This window comes from Aspergillus sydowii (assembly GCF_001890705.1).
Source record: "Aspergillus sydowii CBS 593.65 unplaced genomic scaffold ASPSYscaffold_3, whole genome shotgun sequence".
NCBI classification, from domain to species: domain Eukaryota; kingdom Fungi; phylum Ascomycota; class Eurotiomycetes; order Eurotiales; family Aspergillaceae; genus Aspergillus; species Aspergillus sydowii.
The window spans coordinates 78,143-97,525 of record NW_024467861.1 but is presented as its reverse complement, the minus strand read 5'-3'; the positions used below and the strand labels follow the sequence as shown (position 1 = coordinate 97,525).

Here is a 19,383-nt window from a genome sequence, read left to right as displayed (position 1 = left end):
TATTTACAAGTTCGCCAGACGCTTCTGCTGCTTTGCGATCATATCCAACAAAATCTCCTCACTCCCACCGCTAACCACAAGCACCCTCACATCCCGACTGATCTGCTCGACTCGCCATCCCTGTCCACCCCTCGAATACCCAAGGCCCCCAAACACCTGCTGCGCTTCCCTCGATACCTTCTCCAGATGATGCGCGGCCTGCACCTTAAGCATAGCTGCCAGCGGCGAGAACTCCAGCGCCGGCATCCGCACAGACCGGAAGACTAGCTGTTCCATGTACGCCTGGGTTGGTTCGAGTCTGTTCGCCATCTTGGAGAACTTCTGCCGGATGACTTGGTTCTCGAATAGGGGCTTTCCGAACGTCTTGCGTTTAAGGGCTTGGCGGTAGGCGTCTTCGTATGCCACGCGGGAAAGACGGAGGGCTGTTATTCCCACCCAGAGGCGTTCATGGGCGAATGCTAGGGACAGTTACTTAGTTGTGGCTCAACACTATGGGTCTGGCAGAGTGGCATACTTGACATGATTATTTCGAAGCCCTGATTTTCATTTCCGAGCATGTTCTCTGCTGGGACGACGACTTCGTCTAGTTCCATGAAGGTGGATCCTATTGACAGCTCATAGTTAGTTACTGGGGGATGTGAGTATACACAGCGCTGTCTTACCACTAGAGCTCACGCCCGAGTTCTCCATCTTGCGCCTGGAAATCCCCTTCGTGTTCAGGGGCACAATGAAAACCGAGATTCCCTTTGCAGTTGGCGGGCCCGTTCGAGCTGCAATGAGTCCAACGTCTGCCCAACGGCCTTGAGTTACCCATTTCTTTTCCCCGTTGAGGATGTAGGACTTTCCGTCAGGGGACTTAGTCGCTGTCGTGGTAAGCCCAGCGACGTCGGACCCGACTAGCAGTGCTTAGTTAGAGTGGTGTCGACAGGTAGACGTAGCTGGGTAGGAAGGAACATACTAGCTGGCTCAGTAACACACAAACAATGCCTCTGCTCGCCTCGTACCAAAGGCGCCAGGTACTTCTGCTTCTGCTCTGGCGTTCCATACCGGTCGATCGGTGGTCCGCCGACACTTGCGCCGCCGTTTATGCCCCATACTGTGCCCAGGCAGCCACAGCGAGCCATTTCGTCGATGATCTGGTTTTGTCAAAAGCCGGTACGTGAGTATGATGAGAGTGGCCACTTACGATGGCATCGTGAAATTCATCCCATTCTAGATACGATTCGTTAGTAGTGAAGTCTTTTCTTACCCAATGTGGCAGTGCTCACCGTCCATGCTCAGACCGGCTGGAAGAGTAACACCAGAAATATAGTCCTTAGGAAGTGGAAATGCCGATGCGGCGAGAAATCCTAGCGAAGCATGTCTCTTGAATGCCTGCAGACTGTGAGTTCCCTGACTTTGGGACGTGCATTAAACTGGGATCCACGTACCTCAACGGGGATTTCACCGGCTTTCTCCCATTCTTCGACATTAGGAGCGATATATTTGTCCACGTACTCGCGGACAAAATGTTGAAGCCGGTAATGACTGGGTTTATAGAATGGGTGGTCGTCCTGGCGGTGCCATGCAGGATCCGCACCTGGAATTTCGGAGGTGAGAGCTGAAGGCATGCTGGTGAGAGTCAAATAAATTGAAGGCTGACAACGATTATAATCCAATACGTTATGATAAAGAAATATGAAATATAAATATTAGAGCCAAGCAGCTAGAGAAATCCGGGGAAGTCCGCCCTGACCGAGTCCCCGAGATGTTCGGAATATTTGAGGTCAAGTCAAAATTCCGAACGAAAGCCCAACCTCGGAATATTGACGAGAATATCGGATCATGGCCATTATATGACATTATATGATTCATGTGAGTACATATTGGATTGAATATATTTTTTTATATTTCTTACAATCTTTTACCGATCTTTAGTGTCCATAGCTTTCGTCCTTCATCATGAGCGAACGACTGCGCCAAATCCATGAACATTTGGAACCTAGTGATCCAGCCACAGACCCCAGTCGCATAGATGGCCAGGTAGTTATCATCACTGGTGGCGCTCAAGGTCCGCCTTTTTCTTAATGAGTTTGTCCCTTGCGTATACTAATGCTCTACTGCAAAGGTATCGGAAAGGCTGCAGCCGTACTGTTAGCCAAGAAGGGAGCCAAGATTGCCATCAGCGACTTGGATAAAGACAAGGCAGAGGACGTGGTAAACGAGCTCCGTGGGTTTCAGGGGGAAGCAGAAAGCTTTCCTGGCAACGCCCTCGATGAAGAGTTTCCGCCACGGTTGGTGGACAGTGTGTTGCGGCGATGGGGCAAAATCAACTGTCTCATAAACAACGCAGGTATGCTTTCAACTCAGCAGAAGTCAGTTGTTGCTAACCCTTTCAAGGATTTTGCCACGATAGTGCAATCCATAAGATGGGCGAGGACAAGTTCGATATCATCATGAAGATCCACAACTACGTGCCCTTCCGAATGACTCGAGCGTTATCAGGGCATTGGATGGACCCGGCCAACAGGGAGATGCCAAAAACAGTGGTCAATGTGTCCTCCACGTCTGGTTTGCATGGATCGATGGGTCAGATAAACTACGCAACAGCCAAGGCTGGAGTCGTCGGACTCACAAAGACCATTGCATCCGAATGGGGCCGGTGAGTGAAAACAGTATATACAGCCTGCTCATGTTTATACTGACTATTATGGCTTGCAGGTACAATGTGCGGGCCAACGCAGTGGCTTATGGCTGGATTGATACGCGGATTACGCGCCCGCCCACCGAGTCGCAGGCGATGTCACTAGGAGGCCAGTCGATCAGACTTGGGATCCCCGAAAATGCAAAAAAGTGGCGAGATGTTTCTGATATCCCGCTGGGTCGCCCTGGGTCGGCGAACGAGGCTGCGCGGGTGATGCTCTTCCTGGCCAGTCCGCTGTCCTCATATGTGACTGGCACCTGTATTGAGTGCACTGGGGGCCGATTTATGTAATTAATCAAACGCAGATAAAATACTTATACTTTTTAGGCGAGCCTGTAGGAACAGGGACCGGTTCCCCCACACCGGTGCATTTTTGCCAGCATTTATAGACCGGAACCCCGCACTGTGGCGTTGGGGCGCGTCCCTCTTCCTCACTCGATGTGCTGAGCTGTAAAATCATCTTGACTCTTGTAAATTCCTTCATTATGGAGCAATCTTCCCAGCGAAGCCCAATCCACCCTTTAGATGTAGTCCATTCACCTCCTGGTGGTCCTACAGACCCGCATGTCGATACCGGTTCGCGGGCAGCAGACGGAAAACGGCTGAAATATATCGGACGAGCATGGTATTTCTCTTATAAAAGTCCTGGAATGTACCCCAATTCAATACTGACAATAGCCCAGCCAGGACTGCCAGCGACGAAAGGTCAAGGTGTGATTTTACCATATCCCCCGCGTGGCTTGTTCTAACAGTGCACAGTGCTCCGGGGAGAAGATCTGCCGCAATTGCCGGGTCCGGGCCTTAGACTGCATATACATGCCCCAGGGGCGAAGAGGTCGGAAACAAGGGACAAAAAGGAGAAGTTCAAATGGGAGGTGCGTTGCTTGGCTTGTACTGCGCGCTGGGCAGTTACTGATGTGCACCCCAGTGCAGGTCAGGGGTCCAATAGTGCCGATGCCGATAGAATTACTCTTCTCTTCCGGTATCTGCGCCTTTCCTAAACCTTTCAAACCGTGTGGGCGCAAATCTGATAGATAGTAACAACAGCAAGCCTGACCTGCTCAGTGCCGCCAATAGTAACCATTCTTCCCCGGACTGGGATGACGACGAGACCGACGCGTACGATGTCCAGGATCGTCGGCCTCAAAGTGTCTCGCTGTCATCCCAGCTTTTATGCCTCCGCGAGCTCGTCCATCCAAAAGCAAGGGAAGCAACAAGCCCTCCGTCCATACGAAACAGCCTCCAAGACCGGGTATTCTCGGTGGAACTTCCTCGTCCCTCAAGACTGGACTATCTGCTAGACATTTACTTTCGTGACCTGGACTCGTTCTTTCCATTCATTGAGCGTGATGGAACGCAGGCGAAGATCCATACAACGCTGCACCGCCTCGGACACTCCGACAGCCAACATATCATTGATGTCAAATTCGAAGACTGCTTTATTATTGCCCTCCTCTGTAACATGCTTGCCGTTGCCGAATGCTTCTGTGTATCTGGGTGCCCCTCTCATGAAATCCGCCGTGGGTGGTCCTTGTACCTTCGGGGGCGCAAGCTCATGCAACAATGCTCGTCGCTGAAGCACATTGACGTCTACCTCATTCAGTATCACGCCCTAAGTTCGGAGTACCTCATGCAGTCTGAGCTGCTCCATGATGCATCGCAGGCTATATCCATCGCAGCCCAGCTTGCTATGCGCGCGCGGCTTAATGAGGAGCGGGTTTGGGATGTTTTGCCTGAACCAGAGATTTGCAATCGTAAGAGGCTGTGGTGGACGATATATTTCCTCGATCGCAAGATCTCTCAACGGACAGGTATCCCGTATCTCATTCGTGACATTGAAGTCGCAGTCTCGGACTTTTCGCAGTCCTCGACTACGGCAACTGATCGCTACATGCAGGTGTTGGTAGACCTGGGCAAACTATGGTCCCTGATCTGGGACACATTCTTTGCTGCTACCGCTCCAAGGCCTATAGACTGGAAGGAAGTTGAAATCATGGACACCCGCATCCTGGTTGTCCAACGAGATCTATCAGACGAGCTGGCATGGGAAACAGAGCTCCTCGACCGAGTGTACTTGGCTGAACGAGAGCCAGAGCCCCTTATCCGTCGCCGGTTTGCGATCTACATCGTATGCCTCACTTTCCAAGTCCACAGTCGATGTAGCTAACATGACGGCAGAGACTGAACCTCTTACGCCTGACCATCCGACAGAATCCAATCCAGAAGCGAAAAGACACCAGATGCAACAGTCTTTGTATCTCGCTTGCCGCTGAGACTGTGGACGCCATCGCTGCATTTACAGATTCATGCCCCAGCATCATCCCCTGTGGGTTTTTCTTCAGCACGGCGTTGCTGGAATGTATCTATCACCTCATCCTTGCCATGGGTGCGACGCCTACACATGAACAACGTGAAGTCAGCATCAGGTCTTTCCAACTCGCCTACCAGCTGCTCGAACAATTCTCCAAGTCTCTCGACACTGCAAAGAGAGCACTTAGGGCCTTGAACTCTGTAGTTTCCATTGCTTCGGTGCCACATCCTCCTCCTACCATTGACGGCCCAAATCCAGACCCCGAACCAGAACAAAACCGTACGATGGACTTGGCCTTCCAGACCACGCCCGCAATAGACTTTTTCGATCCTATGTCTTGGCATATTGATGATATTCCGTTGGATGTAGTGGCACTGGTATCTTCAATGGGGAATCAGGGCCCAGATGGTGCTGTTGCGAATGGCCTGTCTCACGGATCATTGGACTCTGAATCCTCTATCTGGAATACGGACTACGGTATTGATCCTGGGACTATTCATCCATAGTGCTTTCTCTTAGGACATGAAGTATAATTTAAAAGTACATTACATAAATGTGTTTTCCGTAGTTCACTAGTAGGTATGGTTTCTTGTTTTGAGATAATGTACATGATTTGATTCCAGTAGGAAGCGTTTTATTCCGTTCCATGCGGTATGATTGTTAGACGCAATATCGAGAGCAATATTCCATGGGCAGCAATGGTTGAGAGGTTTGGTACTACGCCCAGCTTCATCCCACCCCACCCCCGCTCCCCGAGGAGATGCAAATCCGGGGTGTGGATATCGGGGCCCCGGTCCCCAAAATAAGTGACCGTATGGGGTCAAGATACGCCAACAAGTGCGCCGAAGCGCTTCCTTGGCTTTTAGTATATATGGCTTCCCGCTCCGTCTGGCCATGTACCAGTCAAACCGTGGTCAAAGCAATCCAAAATGACCCTTCTCGCTCTCGTCGAGGACCGGCCGACACCGCCCCAAGTCTACAACTGGCGTGTTTATCTGCTTGCAACGGTTGCTTCCTTTGCCTCGTGCATGATTGGCTACGACAGCGCGTTTATTGGCCAGACCGTCGAATTGGATTCTTTCCGCAATGAGTTTCATTTCGAGGAATGGTCTCAAGAGAAACAGAACCTTGTCAAGGCCAACATTGTCTCTCTCTACCAGGTTGGGGCCTTCTTTGGTGCCCTACTTGCCTACCCTATTGGCTTTTACTGTGGTCGAAAGTGGGGCCTCTTTGTTACTGGAATAATCTTTACTCTGGGCTCTGGCATAATGCTGGGGGCAAATGGGAGTCGTGGCTTGGGGTTAATGTATGCCGGGCGAGTGCTGGCCGGCGTGGGTGTGGGAGCTGGCTCGAATTTGACCCCGATTTATATTTCCGAGCTATCACCACCGGCAATTCGCGGTCGATTAGTCGGTATTTATGACTTAGGATGGCAGATTGGTGGATTGACTGGGTTCTGGATCAATGTATGTACAAACCCTGATCGCTGATGAAAACACGCAAGAACTGACATGCTTGCAGTTCGGCGTTTCGGAAAATCTCCCTGAAAGCCACAAACAATGGATCATTCCATTTGCCGTCCAGCTCATCCCCTCTGGACTCCTCCTGGTGGGCGTCTTGTTCATCAGGGAATCTCCCCGCTGGCTATTCGGCCGCGGGCGCCGCGAGGAAGCCATTAAGAACCTGTGCTGGATCCGCCAGCTCCCTGAGACCGAAGTTTATTTGATTGAGGAGATCATGGCCATTGACCAGGCCTTGGAGGAGCAAAATGCTGCGATTGGTACCGGCTTTTGGAAACCTTTCCAGGCGGCCGCTACCAAACCAAAGGTTATGTGGCGGCTGGTCTTGGGATTTCTACTCTTTTTCTGGCAGAACTGCTCTGGTATAAATGCCATTAACTACTACAGCCCTACTGTCTTCAGAAGCCTCGGAATCACTGGCTCCCTGAACCAGATGATGGCCGGCATTTTCGGTGTCGTCAAGACTGTTGTGACTTTAATCTGGCTGCTGGTCCTTATTGACCATGTAGGCCGCCGCAAGCTGCTTATTGCAGGCGGCATTGGTGGCTCCATCTGCATGTGGATTATCGGCGCATACACCAAGATCAAAGATCCCGAGAACAATCCCAGCACCGGGTTGGACAGCGCCGGTATTATGGCCATTGTTTTCTTCTATATCTACACGGCCACCTTTTCTCCCACGTGGAATGGTACACCATGGGTGTTGAATTCAGAAATGTTTGATCCCAACATGCGCTCTCTAGCGCAGGGTGTCGCCTCATCCAGCAACTGGCTGTGGAACTTCCTCATCTCGCGGTTCACGCCACAGATGTTTGCGAAAATGGAGTACGGCGTCTATTTCTTCTTCGCGAGCTTGATGCTGTTCTCTATTGTCTTTGTGTTTTTCCTCGTCCCAGAGACAAAGGGTGTCCCGTTGGAGCTGATGGACCGTTTGTTTGAGATAAAGCCCACCTGGCGTGCGCACGACCGGATCATGGAGCAGTTGCGCGAGGAGGAAGGCCAGCTCCGCCGTGAGATTCAGAGCTCAGACCTGGATGCCAAAGCGAAGGAAGACTTTCTTGAGAACGCATAGTGTGTGAGAGAAGGAATACAACTACAATTTAAATTTTAAATAACCCGGTCTTCACGGGCAGAAATACCTGGACTCTGTATACACTGTTGTGGCTCACATTCGCTACATTGATACGAAAAGAAAAACGCTTACTATCCTGGTAGAACTACCAAAGGGTTAGACGGATTTGTCGTACCAATTAAATATTTACATTTACACCTTTTTTGACACAGGGGCAGGACTGCACCGCGCAGCGTAGATGCACATCACCTATGAGGTAATCCCACGCCATTAAATAAACCAAAAGCCATTCTATCACGCCCATCCAACAAACCTCACAGGTCCCACGCCACCCTTGCCTTGCCCATCATTGGGTCTATCTGACCAGGGCGAGTGAAGAGTTTGACATCAGAGCTGATTTCGGAGCTGATGTCGTCGGAATAGTGAACTCTCTGGATGCCACCCGCGCGGATGTCACCATTCGAGTCGGGTGCCTGGCACCTGTCGCGAAGCTCAGCAATGATCGTGCCGGCGATACGGGCCTATAGGCCGGGACAGCTAGGGCCTGCACAGGGAAGAGCTTCGCTCAGGCCACACTGGTTGCTCTTAGTACCTTTCTATAACATCACCGCTTACGCGGTTGCTGGAAGATAAGAATAAGGTACGGAATGGATGTCCCCGGTACGAAGAGCCACAAATCATGAAGCCGGCACCACCGCCCTGGGAATAAGCCGTGATGGTCTCGCCGCAGCCGTTGCCGGTGTTGCAGAGATTTGTGCCAACATCGGCACTGCTCAGCCCGTCAACGAGCTGGGTCACATGGTGGAGGCCCCGTTCATACTATGGCCCTTTCCGACGCTTTGGCAACAGCGTACCAGTGGATTGGGAGCTGCCGCATGAATCTGAGACTTACATTCTGTGTCATACGCTGTGCTCACCTGCATTTGCCAGTCGGTTTATCGGAGGTCTTCGTTGTCAGAATGGAAGGAGTGGCTATCCACTGTGTAGGAAGTTCTACATTATCCCCGCTTCCGTCTGGGCGACAGTGTGACCATCTATGATGAATGGTATTAATTATATACAAGAAACTTACTAGGTCAGCCAGCAAGGACGTCCGTTCCTGGATGACGAAGGATTTGGCAAAAACCCTGGATAATTAACTTCCCGCAAAGTGAGTAAGGCATGCACTATCCACGAATCTATATGTTCGTACATCACCCAGGTACATAATTGCGGCGAGAGAGAGAGGTCTTGACATCTTTCAGGTGGTTTCACTCGAGTCCGTATTGGAGAAAAATGAAGCCCCAAACTCTCCACTAACAGTGATAGGACGCTACGATTACATTCCAAAAATTTTCGGACATTGCATCATTAATTGCTGCCTTTCGAATAGCAGGGAATATCGCGAGAATTGCAACTACTGCGTTGCATACGCCGGGACCTTCGGAAAGGTTGCTGAAATATGATCTCTACGCCTTTTCCTTGCCCTGCACGCCTCTTGCTCGTGTTTACCAAAATGTCGCCTGCTCATGATGGCTGAACAATCTGAACACATTGTGATGCGAGACCAGTCCGATTCAGCAGGGTCGCGCCACCGAGACATATCCACGTTTTTACTCCATTTGTCTGCAATTTCCATCATTTTCAAACTAGTGGAGCTCCCATGAAACCCTGGTAAGGGCTGTTCAGCGGCATCCGGAGCATCAGCTGGTGTAGGGCGTTTCCTAGCGTGTTTCGCGTGTTTCCTGTCATGGAGCATCTTCCATGGGGTCGTCTTCAACACAATGTATTTCCAGTTTCCAAGAAAATGCGCACGCTGCTCAATGAATTCCCGCATTTCTGGACTGGCAGAACCCAGCCCGGTATTCATAATGGCGACATCTAAAGCTGAGAGGATATTATCCAGAAGCTCCCGATAGTTCCCGGAGTAGTTGATGATTGTTGACAATTCAAACCATCGAAGACACTGCTCCGACTTTAAGAACGCAGAAAACGTCTGTAGCATGCTATCTGTCTCTGTTGATAAGCACTCTGGAAGAAATTCTAGTTTGCAACAGTCCGTTTTCAAAGTATCCCAGAGACAATATGTCATGGGGAAATAGGAGTCAAAACCGTGTGTCGCGGCAGGGTTTATGGGCATATTTTGAAGCTCGTCCAAAAATATTTGTGAATCTGGACACTTTGTGAAATACCATACGGCCATGTCTCCTCTGTATAAGCCCTTGGCCCGTCGCGGTTGAATCAACGGCGGCAGTGTATCGATCATGCGCGCTCTATCTGCGTCCGCAACGTATTGATATATGGACGAGTGAACAAACTTGGCCTCGTAATCAGCACCATGAGACTGATCGTCGGGGTAGACTTCCACCAAAGGGGAGCCCAGTTTGGCTGCCAAACCTCGTATGTCAAACGGCTTGTTGCCACCATTGACGAATCGAAACATGAGGTCCAGTGTGTCTTGCTGGAGGGTGTCCATGGTTTTAGCCAGGAAGTTCGGCATGAAATCGCTAATGTCCACGCAGAGGAAAAGATACTGAGCAAACCTTTTCTCGAATTTCGTCATTTGGCTGCCATTTGTTACCAGAATGTGATGGTATAATCCAGCCAGTCCATCCGGGACTGCCTTCAGTAACTGCTCAACAGCTTCCCTGCTTGGAGCACGCTCAATTTCATCAAGTAGTAGTCGCGCGTATAGCCACAGTCCGTTCGCTCGCTGAGAGACCTCGAGTATAACATATTCCCCGAGTGCAGTGTCTGCAATAGCGGGTAGTTTTCTCACGCGGGCCTCGGCATACAACTTTATATGCTTTGCGGCGCAGGAGGTACCCAGTGACATAACAAGAGAATTGGAACTGGGTACCCCCGGAGATGTAGAATTGGAGCCGCGTTCAGTAAAGAGGAACTTTATGGGAAGTGGGTGTGGAAGATGGTCAAAGAAGCACTGGTATAGAAGATAGCGGGATTCACACTCCTCAACCCCATCCAATACCACATAGTAGGGTATTCCACCATTCTCATGTGAAAGCTGGCTCACTATTTCCTGGAACAGACGTGACAACTCGGTGTACGAATGAGCAACAGGGCTTCCACTGCGTTGGTATGCTGGCCTAAGTTGGTCCGCAACTTCAGTCTTAAACCCGAGAAGCTGTCCTAGCAGCGACCTAATCGCAATGGTTGCGTTTTGCTTCTCAGGGTCCTGTCTATTGAAAAAGAAGTACAGCGTCCGTCCAGATTGCGAGAGAAAATGAGTGAGATAGGCGGCCATCGTACTCTTCCCACTCCCTGGAGGGCCAACAATCGTGAGGGTATTGTTGGATGTCGTTTTTCCAGATGCCTGACTGGCGGCAATCCGGTTTTCTTCGGAGGTAGTATCATACCACTGCCGAAATTGATCGGCCAGCAAGACCCAGTCGCAGGAACCAGGCATATACTGGGCAAAGTGGTGCTGAAAATCCTCTTCCACTGGCGACGGACACAGCCAACAGCGGATTTGTCGGATACNTTGTTCTGGGGGGCAAGTCAGCCGCTATTGTCCCTCATCAAGGGTAGGCCAAGAGGCGTAAATGCGTATATACCTTGTGACTCTACCAGCATTCGCTCTCTGGCTTCCTTCGACTCCTGGAAATGTGCTGCCTGAGCTGCGCGATCAATCTCTGCTGATCGACAGTCGATCGCCTGAGAGATCGCAGCAAATTCGGAGCCAAATGGATCAAGGATATATCGGGCTCGACTCGTCTGGTACTTGCTCATGCAAGTGCACAGGCGGAGCAACTCGCAGTACAGCCGTCCAAGGGCATCGCGCACGCTTTCATACTGAGAAAAGAGCGCCTCGAGATCTTGGAAGCGCCGGATGGACTGTGCAACCTTGTCCACGATGAAGACGAGTCGCTCAAGGGTCGATATATGTTGGGTGGCTATCTACCACCGGGTCAGTCAGATACCACCTCAATCGGAGGACCACCATAAAGCATACAGTTATAGCAATGCGCAGTGGGCCCCAGATAGGCGAGGCGATTCCCGCGTTAGTTTGGACAATCACATCGATCGCACCCTCGAACCGTTTTAGGGGACTGATGAGTGGTTGCAAGAACCCGAAAATACGAGTGAACGTCCTTTTGCGGACCCGACGGAGGGAGAGGACTTGCAAGCATTCGTCGACCGTGGTCGGGGCTCGAAACTGTTCTCGGCTTTCGGGACTCAGATGATCAAGATAGGTGACCACAACTTGTGCCCAAGGGTCTGTGGCTGGCAGCTGCGGTGGTAATTTCGTTCGTCCGAACTTGCGGAGGTCCATTGTTGGTGCCAGAGTGAGTCCATCTGGTTCCAGTAAAAGGACTTGTGAATTGTAAGAGGGCCATGGAGGTGCAAGAAGGTCAGAAACTGGTTTAATGGGGAGTCAGTTTGTTGAGACTCAGCCACACTCGGGTTGCACTGCCCTCCTGTCTGGAAGACGCCGATGCTATTGTCTGGTTAATACGCCACCGTCGCGGTCGGCCTCAAAAATAGACTAGCTATTATAGCTCAGGTTTCCATGCGCATGATATAGTTGAGCTTATTTCTAAGATATCCCATCTCGGGCCCGGCCGGTTGTTTACGGAAATATTGCTATACACGTCAGGCTTGTGCCTTCCGTGTTAATAATAATATATATTCCGAACACGCAGTGAATGGCTATTATCTAAAGAGCCTTTTTTTTTTTTTTTTAATATACCCTGATAGGCTGGTATATCACCCTAGCCTGTTATAAATATCTACTATTCTCCAAGTAGTCTCTAATATTAGTTTCCAGGTGGTCTTTAATAGAACTCCCTGCTTAACTTTAGCTTTAATTCCCCGGGTCTAGTAAATAGAATAAAGCCCTGTCACGAGCATTTATAGAGGTAGATATCCTATAAACCTATCAGAATATACTGGCTGCACTTAAGCTTCTCCTTTAAAATAGAATTAGGGTTAGGCCAGTATATATATTGTTATCACCAGGCGCCTTTTGGTATTGGTCGAGGTTCTTGTTGTAAATCGCGTCGAAAAGTTGTACGACAGCCTTAGCCTCCACCGTCAGGGCACAGATGATGGTGATCTTAAAATCTTCTTGCGATGAGTGGGGCGGGATTGGCATCTTGCCGTCCTAAACAAGCAGACCCATGTCCCAGTCGCCCACAACTTGGTTCACGGCGATCGTAGAACGTAGATTGCGAAGTATCACCAGTGACTCGTGGTTACAGCTCGAGTACTTTTGCTTTTGTTGGCACCGCCACTCTTCTCCCTTGTCTACTTCGACTAAGTTCCGCAGTACGGTATATTTCCGAGGGGGGGTGGTGGATTACTGAGCCTCACCAGCGTGAAACCAGCGTGGGGGTTGTTTGCGAGAGCTGGACGAATAACGGGTCAGAGAGACATTACAGGATTCTGCTGCGTTGATCAGCATACGGTACTTAATACGATCCCAGAGAAATCAGGAGCTGAGGGACTGGTACGGTAAATTGTCAACTACCAGATGTGAGTATATATTTCAGGGTGATTAAAGCAGTACCCGTCGTGGCTCAATAAACTAACGCAGATAGAGGGGAGCACTCCCATCGATTGGGTTTCAAGAACTATCCCACCTCCTTATCACAATCTCTTTCCAGGGTTGGCAGACACAAGCCATTGATCGTCTTGATTTAGTGACCTTGTGACGTATTTTTGTTGGGGTTCTGAAACCCTACACCGGGAAGTTGGCTTTTCAGAGCAAGACTACTACAGACAACACTCACACTACTTAGAGCCATCGCCAGACTCGCCCAGATCGGGTCCAACCGGACATGGTTTCCGCCACTCTTAACGGGGTACAACACTCCTGCGGCGACTGGCAACGCAAGAAGATTGTAAATCAAAGCCCACCCAAAGTTGAACTTGATTCTGGTCATGACGGTGCGGCTAAGGCTGATCAGGGTCAGTACCGAATCCAGTTGGGACGAGACGAGGATGAAATCGGCAGACGAAATGGCGATGTCTGACCCTGACCCGATAGCAATGCCCACATCAGCCACTGTAAGGGCAGGAGAGTCGTTGACGCCATCTCCCACCATGGCGATTGTCGCTCTTTGTTTCGAATTCCCACGGGACTTCTGGAGTGTCCTCTGCAGGTACTGGATCTTCTCTGCTTTTTGTCCAGGTAAGACCTCGGCTATAATATTGTCTTTGGGGATCCCGACCATATTCCCAACCGCAGCGGCCGTCCTAAGGTTGTCGCCTGATATCATCCAAACATCGACGTTTCTGTGCTGAAGGGCGTTGATTGTAGCACGAGCCTCCGGTCTAAGAGGATCCGAGATTGCAAAACCCATCACTAGTTGCCAAGTGGAGCCAGTATTTGACGCAACCATCGCGATGGACTGACCCTTACCACTCCAACAGTAAACCTTTTGCCCTATGTCATTCTGCAAGTCAACTCCGTAGTCGGCCATCAATGCCACACTGCCTACAATGATTTCCGCATCTCGCCCCTCGCTTTTGAATGTCCCTCTCATGCCCTTTCCAGGGATTTCATCGATAGAGTTAACTTGGATGGCGCGTAGATGCTCGGATTCGTAAAATGCGACGATGGCCTTCGCAATTGGGTGGTTACTTGTTTCTTCTAGACATCGAACCATGGTGGACATTAACGCTGGGTCATCCAGAGGTAACGCGCCATGTTCGGTGACAGCAGGCGCACCGCCCTGGGTCAAGGTGCCTGTCTTATCAAAGACAACGCAGTCGAGCTGGCTAGCCTCCTGAAATGCCTCCCCCCCACCTTTAACTAGGATCCCGTTCTGGGCGGCAATACCACCCCCGACGGAGAGTGCGGTTGGAGCTGCAAGCGCAATCCCGCAGGGACATGCAATCACAAATACAGCAATCCCAAACTGGAGCGACCAGAGTGGCCAGCCACCCCGAGAGATATCAAGATAGTCTTGTGGCAAGGTACCAGAAAGGCCCAAGCCCAGCCAGATGATCCAGGTCGAAACAGCAATTAACGTGACAATTGGAACAAAGTAGGCTGTCAGGGTGTCCGCAAGGCGTTCCATTGGGGCTCGTCGCGCTTGGCCCTCTCGGACGACCCGAATAATTTGATCTAACATTGAGTCTCCAGCAACACCTGTAATCTGAATGGATACAGGGCCGCTCTTATTGATACTTCCAGAGAAGATTTTGTCGCCCACTTGTTTTCGAACCAGCTTGGACTCTCCTGTCAGACTAGACTCGTCAAACTCTGATTCCCCTTCTACAACAGATCCGTCCCAGGGAGGAGAGCTGCCATGGGGGATTCTGATTGTATCGCCTTGCTCGAGTAGATCGATGTGGACCCTTCTTGTGCGTCCCGAAAGATCACTCGATTTTGCAGACGGGCCTTTCCCATTATGAGGGATGACCAGGAGGGCCTCTGTTGGCCGAAGGCTGCCCAGCATTTTGACAGCCTCGCCAGTCTTCGACCTGCTGTAGGATTCGATTAACTTTCCTATCAGTAGGAACATGGTGAGGAACACCACAGAATCAAAGTATGTTGAGGTGACAGGATCAGACGCAGGTTGTGAAGAACTTGGGACCTCGAGAACTAGCTGTGGCGGGGATCCAAAATGGGCAACAGATGTCTCCAGAGACGCAGGTTGTGTAGAACTTGTAGCAGCGAGAACTAGTTGTGCCACGGATGAAAAATAGGCAATAGAGGTCCCCAAGGACATCAGTGTGTTCATGCTTCCAAAGCGATAAAACCTTTGCAGCAAGGGTGTTGGGCTTCCACGCCTCCACATCAACCAAATTTCCTTCAGCGCTCGTCGATGGAAGATATCAGCAGCCAGAAAGTATACTAGGGTAGCCATTATGAAGAGCGCCCAATCTACTCTTCTGACTTGACCGGCCCAAATCGGATGCATAAGGAAATTCCCTAGTTTACTACCTGACGGAATAAGACTTCCTAGCGCGATGCCAATAATAGACGTCGGAATGGCAACTGCAACTGACAGAATAACTCGAAGCAGGAGGCGTTGTTGCTCGCGGACGTGAATTGTGTGTGATCGCTCTTCCAGTGTCGGTGGATGGTAAATACTCAGGTCAAAGCTGGGGCTTCTGGCCGAGATAGAAGCAAGGATATCTCTGATAGTAAATTCTGGTGCGTTTGGCGTGTATCGAACCTTCATTATCGGATTCGTCAGGCTTAACGGTTCCTCAATACTTACTCGCGGCCCAAATTCGGCCAGAGAGTCATAGACGCGATGAGGGCAATTCTCGCAGTACATCCCAGACACGCGAATTTGCAGCTCTCTCCGCTCCTCTTGATGGCGCGAATGGCCCAATTGCACTACATCATTTACCACAGCGTCGTATCCGACATTCTCGATTGAAGCTGTGATCTGGTCCAGGTTGTCTTTCCCCTCGTAAACGATAGCAGCGCTGTTCGAGATGAGATTGATATCAACGTGCTTTACCCAGCTATGCTGTTGCAGTGCGTTATTGATAGTGCCAATGCATGTACTGCACGTCATTCCACTGATGGAATAAGATGCTTGGTACATATCCCTCGACAACTTCTGCAACGTTTGCTGGGAGTCATTGAGTTCCTCAATATTTTCCACAGTTGCTTCGTATCCTATGTTCTCGATTGTCTCAACAATATCCTTTGCGCGCTCTCTGCCAGACACAGTTATGGTAGCGCTGTTGCTTAGGAGACTAATATCAACGGATCGCGACCATGGCTGCGCCTCCAGAGCTTCAGATATCCTTCCAACGCAAGTGCCACACGTCATTCCAACAATGGATATGGTCACTTGGACAGGAATTAGCGACTCTGCGTTCTCCACGACCACAAAAGGCTCGCGGGTTAGGCCTGATCGTAGTGAGTGTCAAGTTAGCTGCTTTCTCGACGTACTGTCTCGGACAAGGACGGCTTCCTACCCTGAGAAATAGTGGAAGAGGACGAATCTTTTGCTATCTCTGGCTTCTTTCCTTCGGACCGACAGAGGTCACAGTGCCTAATATGCGTCGCTGTCCGTTGTTCCGAGCTCATAGCCAGCTGACTGCGCTTCCACCTTTTCCAGGCCCGTTCGAGTAAATCCTCCTCCTCATCTCGACCTTCATCGGGATACCTGAGTTCTTGACGGCTGTCACCTACTCCGCTTTGGCAGACCTCAAGAACCTCTAGCCCAACATCCTCGAGAGCCTTGGATATAGTAGAGTCTGGCAATTCCAGGTCCCGACAAACTGTAATTGATCGGGAAGCAATTGAATGTGAAACTAGCGACGGTTGCGGGGAGAGAGTAGAAAATGCCCTCTCAATAGTCAATATACATGATGAACAGTGAAGGTTTAAAATCCGGAATGTCGCGGTGCGGGTTCTTGAATTCAGGGTCGACTTCATTGTCATGGTTTATAAGAGTGGAATGAGGGGCAAAGTAGTGCAGCACCGGATAAGCTTATATACACGCCTGAACAGGTCCCCAGGTCCGACCTGTCGTCGAGGAGGTGTATCTTGAAGAATTTGGGACTTTAGACTCATTGACTAATGTTCTTGGGATTGATCTCCTCGGAGCTGGGTGCATGGTGGGGGTTAAAAGTTCAGGACCAGGAGCACATTTGAGGGGATTACCGGTAATTTGGCCAATCATAATTTATGATCTATGGCTCCACCTGATTCTAACCTCGAGCTTGCAGTTTAATAGGCGAGGCTTGAGTTCTCCATCACTCCACTAGCAAGTCAGGCAGGTCACTGGCCAACATTGATTGGTGCTTAAACCGGGTGGGTTACTATAAAATATTCTGGAATTCCAGAAGAGCAAGGTTACAAAACAGAGTATGTAGGAAACGCCGCCCCCAGGCCCTCTTTTTGCAAAGAGTTTCGGAAATAAAGGGAGTTGGGAGATGGTCGGGAAAAACCTGGAAATATGGTAAGGACTTGCTCGTTCAACCAGAGGAATATCAGAAGGCCGGGCTTATGACCAAGAACCACGCTGTTGCCACTGGTAATCATACATGTCACCCGATATTCTGGTGGAAGCCAAATCAATACTCCTTCACTTCTTAGTACTTGCTAGGTCCTTGGCATCTTTCCGGTGCCTTACAAGGCAGTCCCTCTGAACCTTTATGAGATTTATAGAACCGCTTCAGGAGGCGCTTTGCTGCATGAACAGACTTAGACACCGCAGCCCACTGCACCACCTTCACATTCAGTATTCTCGCGACCATTGGTCACCTCTATATCAAAATTTACAGGGTGCCACTTGCCGGATTAAGATGTATGGAAAGCATGCTTTTACTACATGTTTCGAGATAAACGGCAGGAGCGACAAAAGTGGCAGTCCTTACCGCACGGGGTGTATCTCGTCCAAGCTCTTCTAACCGGAGCTCTGTGAGCCTCGACGGTAGAGCCATATACTGGCCGTTTGAGCTGAGCTGAAACCCTGCGTCCAGATTCATGCGTAGATGGCCCGACCATTCTCGTATATCCCTGAATGGGCAGATCAGACAAGCAAAGAGGCGGAGACAGGAAGATAATATGATTGGATGGAATGTATAAAGTTCCCAGATTTTATGCAATTATACACCCAAATTGGACCCCGCGCTGTACTCATCATGATTCATGAACAAATGCTTTCGATAAAAGGCCGCTGTCTTCTCATTACAGCCCGTCAACGAGATGGTTCTCATGGTGGAGGTAAGGGCTGCCGTCGGTGGTCTCGCAGATATATTCAGTGTAGGGGTAGTCGACGGCCACGACCCCAGCAGTAAAGAGTGCTCCAAGGAGAGCGTAGGTGAGCTTCATATTGAGATTCGACTTGTAGTGGGGATTGAGTGATAGAATGGGATGTTTTCCCGGTCTTTTCTCCTCTTATATAGGTTTTCAAGAACGTGCAGTCAACAGTGTCACGGACGACTGCTCTACAGAGTCGGGACAATTCTCGGCCGGCCCTATACAACGTTTCTTCAGCCTAGCACAGACGAAGAAGGTACGTGTGCAGATCTGTGCCTTGGAAGTTGAAGCTAAGGATCACAGATGCCTGCAACGTCGGGGCGGCACCGCAGCTGAAGGCTCCGCCGGTCAGCGAGGTGAGAATTTCGCAAAATTCTGGCCGAAGTTTCATATACGGCAGCGCGTTTGCGCTTAGTGTGCTGGGATTCTCGATGAAGCTGCCGAAGACGGCATTGCTACGCGAGCGAGACTGATTCATGTTCTGCCAGACTATCCGACTTTGCCAGTGGAATGCAGGGGACTCGACACGCTGCTCAGCCCTGTGGCTGCTTGGCGACAGTTTGGCACCCATCCTGAATGTGGACCGTCAGGAGGCTTGTGGGCCAAGGCAGGAATTTGCGAGGCTAGTCGACAGTCTACACTGTATCTAGTAGTGACCTGCCACAGTAGCCTCCGTTGTGAGTGTCTGTATGCGGATATCTCCAGCCATGAGTCCCACAGATTCGGTCTATATTACGTACTAGCTCGTTTGGATTGGACTTCCTACTGATATCTCCTATTCTTGGCGTGATTGCATTACTCTGATTTCATAAATTCTAGATACAAACATGGCTAACCTTCCTGGATATGTGTACGCTGCTCGTATTGTTAGCTGTCATTGTTAGCTGTCATAGGATCTCATCAGCTAATAACTACTCGAAGGGTGAGACGCATGATGGTGGTTATAGCTGAGCCCATTTCTAAGATATTTCATCTTGGGCTCTGTCGGCTGTTTATAAAATCGTTGCAATACACAGCAAGCTTTTGCGGTCCGAGGTAGTATGACAATTAGATATATTCCGAACCCACACAACCCACACCGAACGGCTATCCTACCCTCTCCAAAACTTTTTCCCC

At 50.2% G+C, this 19,383-nt stretch overlaps 7 protein-coding genes across 7 annotated transcripts; 3 read left to right on the top strand and 4 right to left on the bottom strand.

The window, feature by feature from the left end:
• Positions 1 to 3: 3 nt before the first annotated feature.
• ASPSYDRAFT_28877 (acyl-CoA dehydrogenase family protein) lies at positions 4 to 1,610 on the bottom strand (the record flags this gene model as incomplete). Its single annotated transcript, XM_040844571.1, has 7 exons — positions 4 to 458; positions 515 to 604; positions 663 to 896; positions 959 to 1,136; positions 1,187 to 1,212; positions 1,269 to 1,374; positions 1,431 to 1,610. 7 exons carry the CDS (start codon positions 1,608 to 1,610, stop codon positions 4 to 6), a joined length of 1,269 nt encoding a protein of 422 aa, XP_040704129.1.
• Positions 1,611 to 1,941: 331 nt separating this feature from the next.
• On the top strand, positions 1,942 to 2,986 carry ASPSYDRAFT_172852 (SDR family NAD(P)-dependent oxidoreductase; the record flags this gene model as incomplete). Its single annotated transcript, XM_040843428.1, has 4 exons — positions 1,942 to 2,050; positions 2,108 to 2,332; positions 2,380 to 2,641; positions 2,701 to 2,986. The coding sequence occupies 4 exons, from the start codon at positions 1,942 to 1,944 to the stop codon at positions 2,972 to 2,974; spliced, it is 870 nt and encodes a 289-aa protein (XP_040704128.1). The 3' UTR covers positions 2,975 to 2,986.
• A 182-nt stretch (positions 2,987 to 3,168) lies between these two features.
• ASPSYDRAFT_86913 (uncharacterized protein) lies at positions 3,169 to 5,500 on the top strand (the record flags this gene model as incomplete). Its single annotated transcript, XM_040851749.1, has 6 exons — positions 3,169 to 3,308; positions 3,367 to 3,394; positions 3,443 to 3,558; positions 3,612 to 3,665; positions 3,731 to 4,811; positions 4,862 to 5,500. 6 exons carry the CDS (start codon positions 3,169 to 3,171, stop codon positions 5,498 to 5,500), a joined length of 2,058 nt encoding a protein of 685 aa, XP_040704127.1.
• Positions 5,501 to 5,923: 423 nt separating this feature from the next.
• On the top strand, positions 5,924 to 7,586 carry ASPSYDRAFT_197597 (sugar porter family MFS transporter; the record flags this gene model as incomplete). The annotated part of the gene is made up of 2 exons (XM_040843743.1): positions 5,924 to 6,460; positions 6,516 to 7,586. 2 exons carry the CDS (start codon positions 5,924 to 5,926, stop codon positions 7,584 to 7,586), a joined length of 1,608 nt encoding a protein of 535 aa, XP_040704126.1.
• Positions 7,587 to 7,759: 173 nt separating this feature from the next.
• On the bottom strand, positions 7,760 to 8,490 carry ASPSYDRAFT_66287 (uncharacterized protein; the record flags this gene model as incomplete). The annotated part of the gene is made up of 3 exons (XM_040850355.1): positions 7,760 to 8,107; positions 8,202 to 8,375; positions 8,479 to 8,490. The coding sequence occupies 3 exons, from the start codon at positions 8,488 to 8,490 to the stop codon at positions 7,901 to 7,903; spliced, it is 393 nt and encodes a 130-aa protein (XP_040704125.1). The 3' UTR covers positions 7,760 to 7,900.
• Positions 8,491 to 8,598: 108 nt separating this feature from the next.
• ASPSYDRAFT_42044 (uncharacterized protein) lies at positions 8,599 to 12,002 on the bottom strand. Its single transcript, XM_040846393.1, has 3 exons — positions 11,539 to 12,002; positions 11,141 to 11,483; positions 8,599 to 11,072 (listed from the first exon to the last, which is right to left on the bottom strand). The coding sequence occupies exons 1-3, from the start codon at positions 11,857 to 11,859 to the stop codon at positions 8,983 to 8,985; spliced, it is 2,754 nt and encodes a 917-aa protein (XP_040704124.1). The 5' UTR covers positions 11,860 to 12,002; the 3' UTR covers positions 8,599 to 8,982.
• A 1,223-nt stretch (positions 12,003 to 13,225) lies between these two features.
• ASPSYDRAFT_55927 (heavy metal translocating P-type ATPase) lies at positions 13,226 to 16,944 on the bottom strand (the record flags this gene model as incomplete). The annotated part of the gene is made up of 2 exons (XM_040849115.1): positions 13,226 to 16,407; positions 16,476 to 16,944. The coding sequence occupies 2 exons, from the start codon at positions 16,942 to 16,944 to the stop codon at positions 13,226 to 13,228; spliced, it is 3,651 nt and encodes a 1,216-aa protein (XP_040704123.1).
• Between the last annotated feature and the right edge of the window lie 2,439 nt (positions 16,945 to 19,383).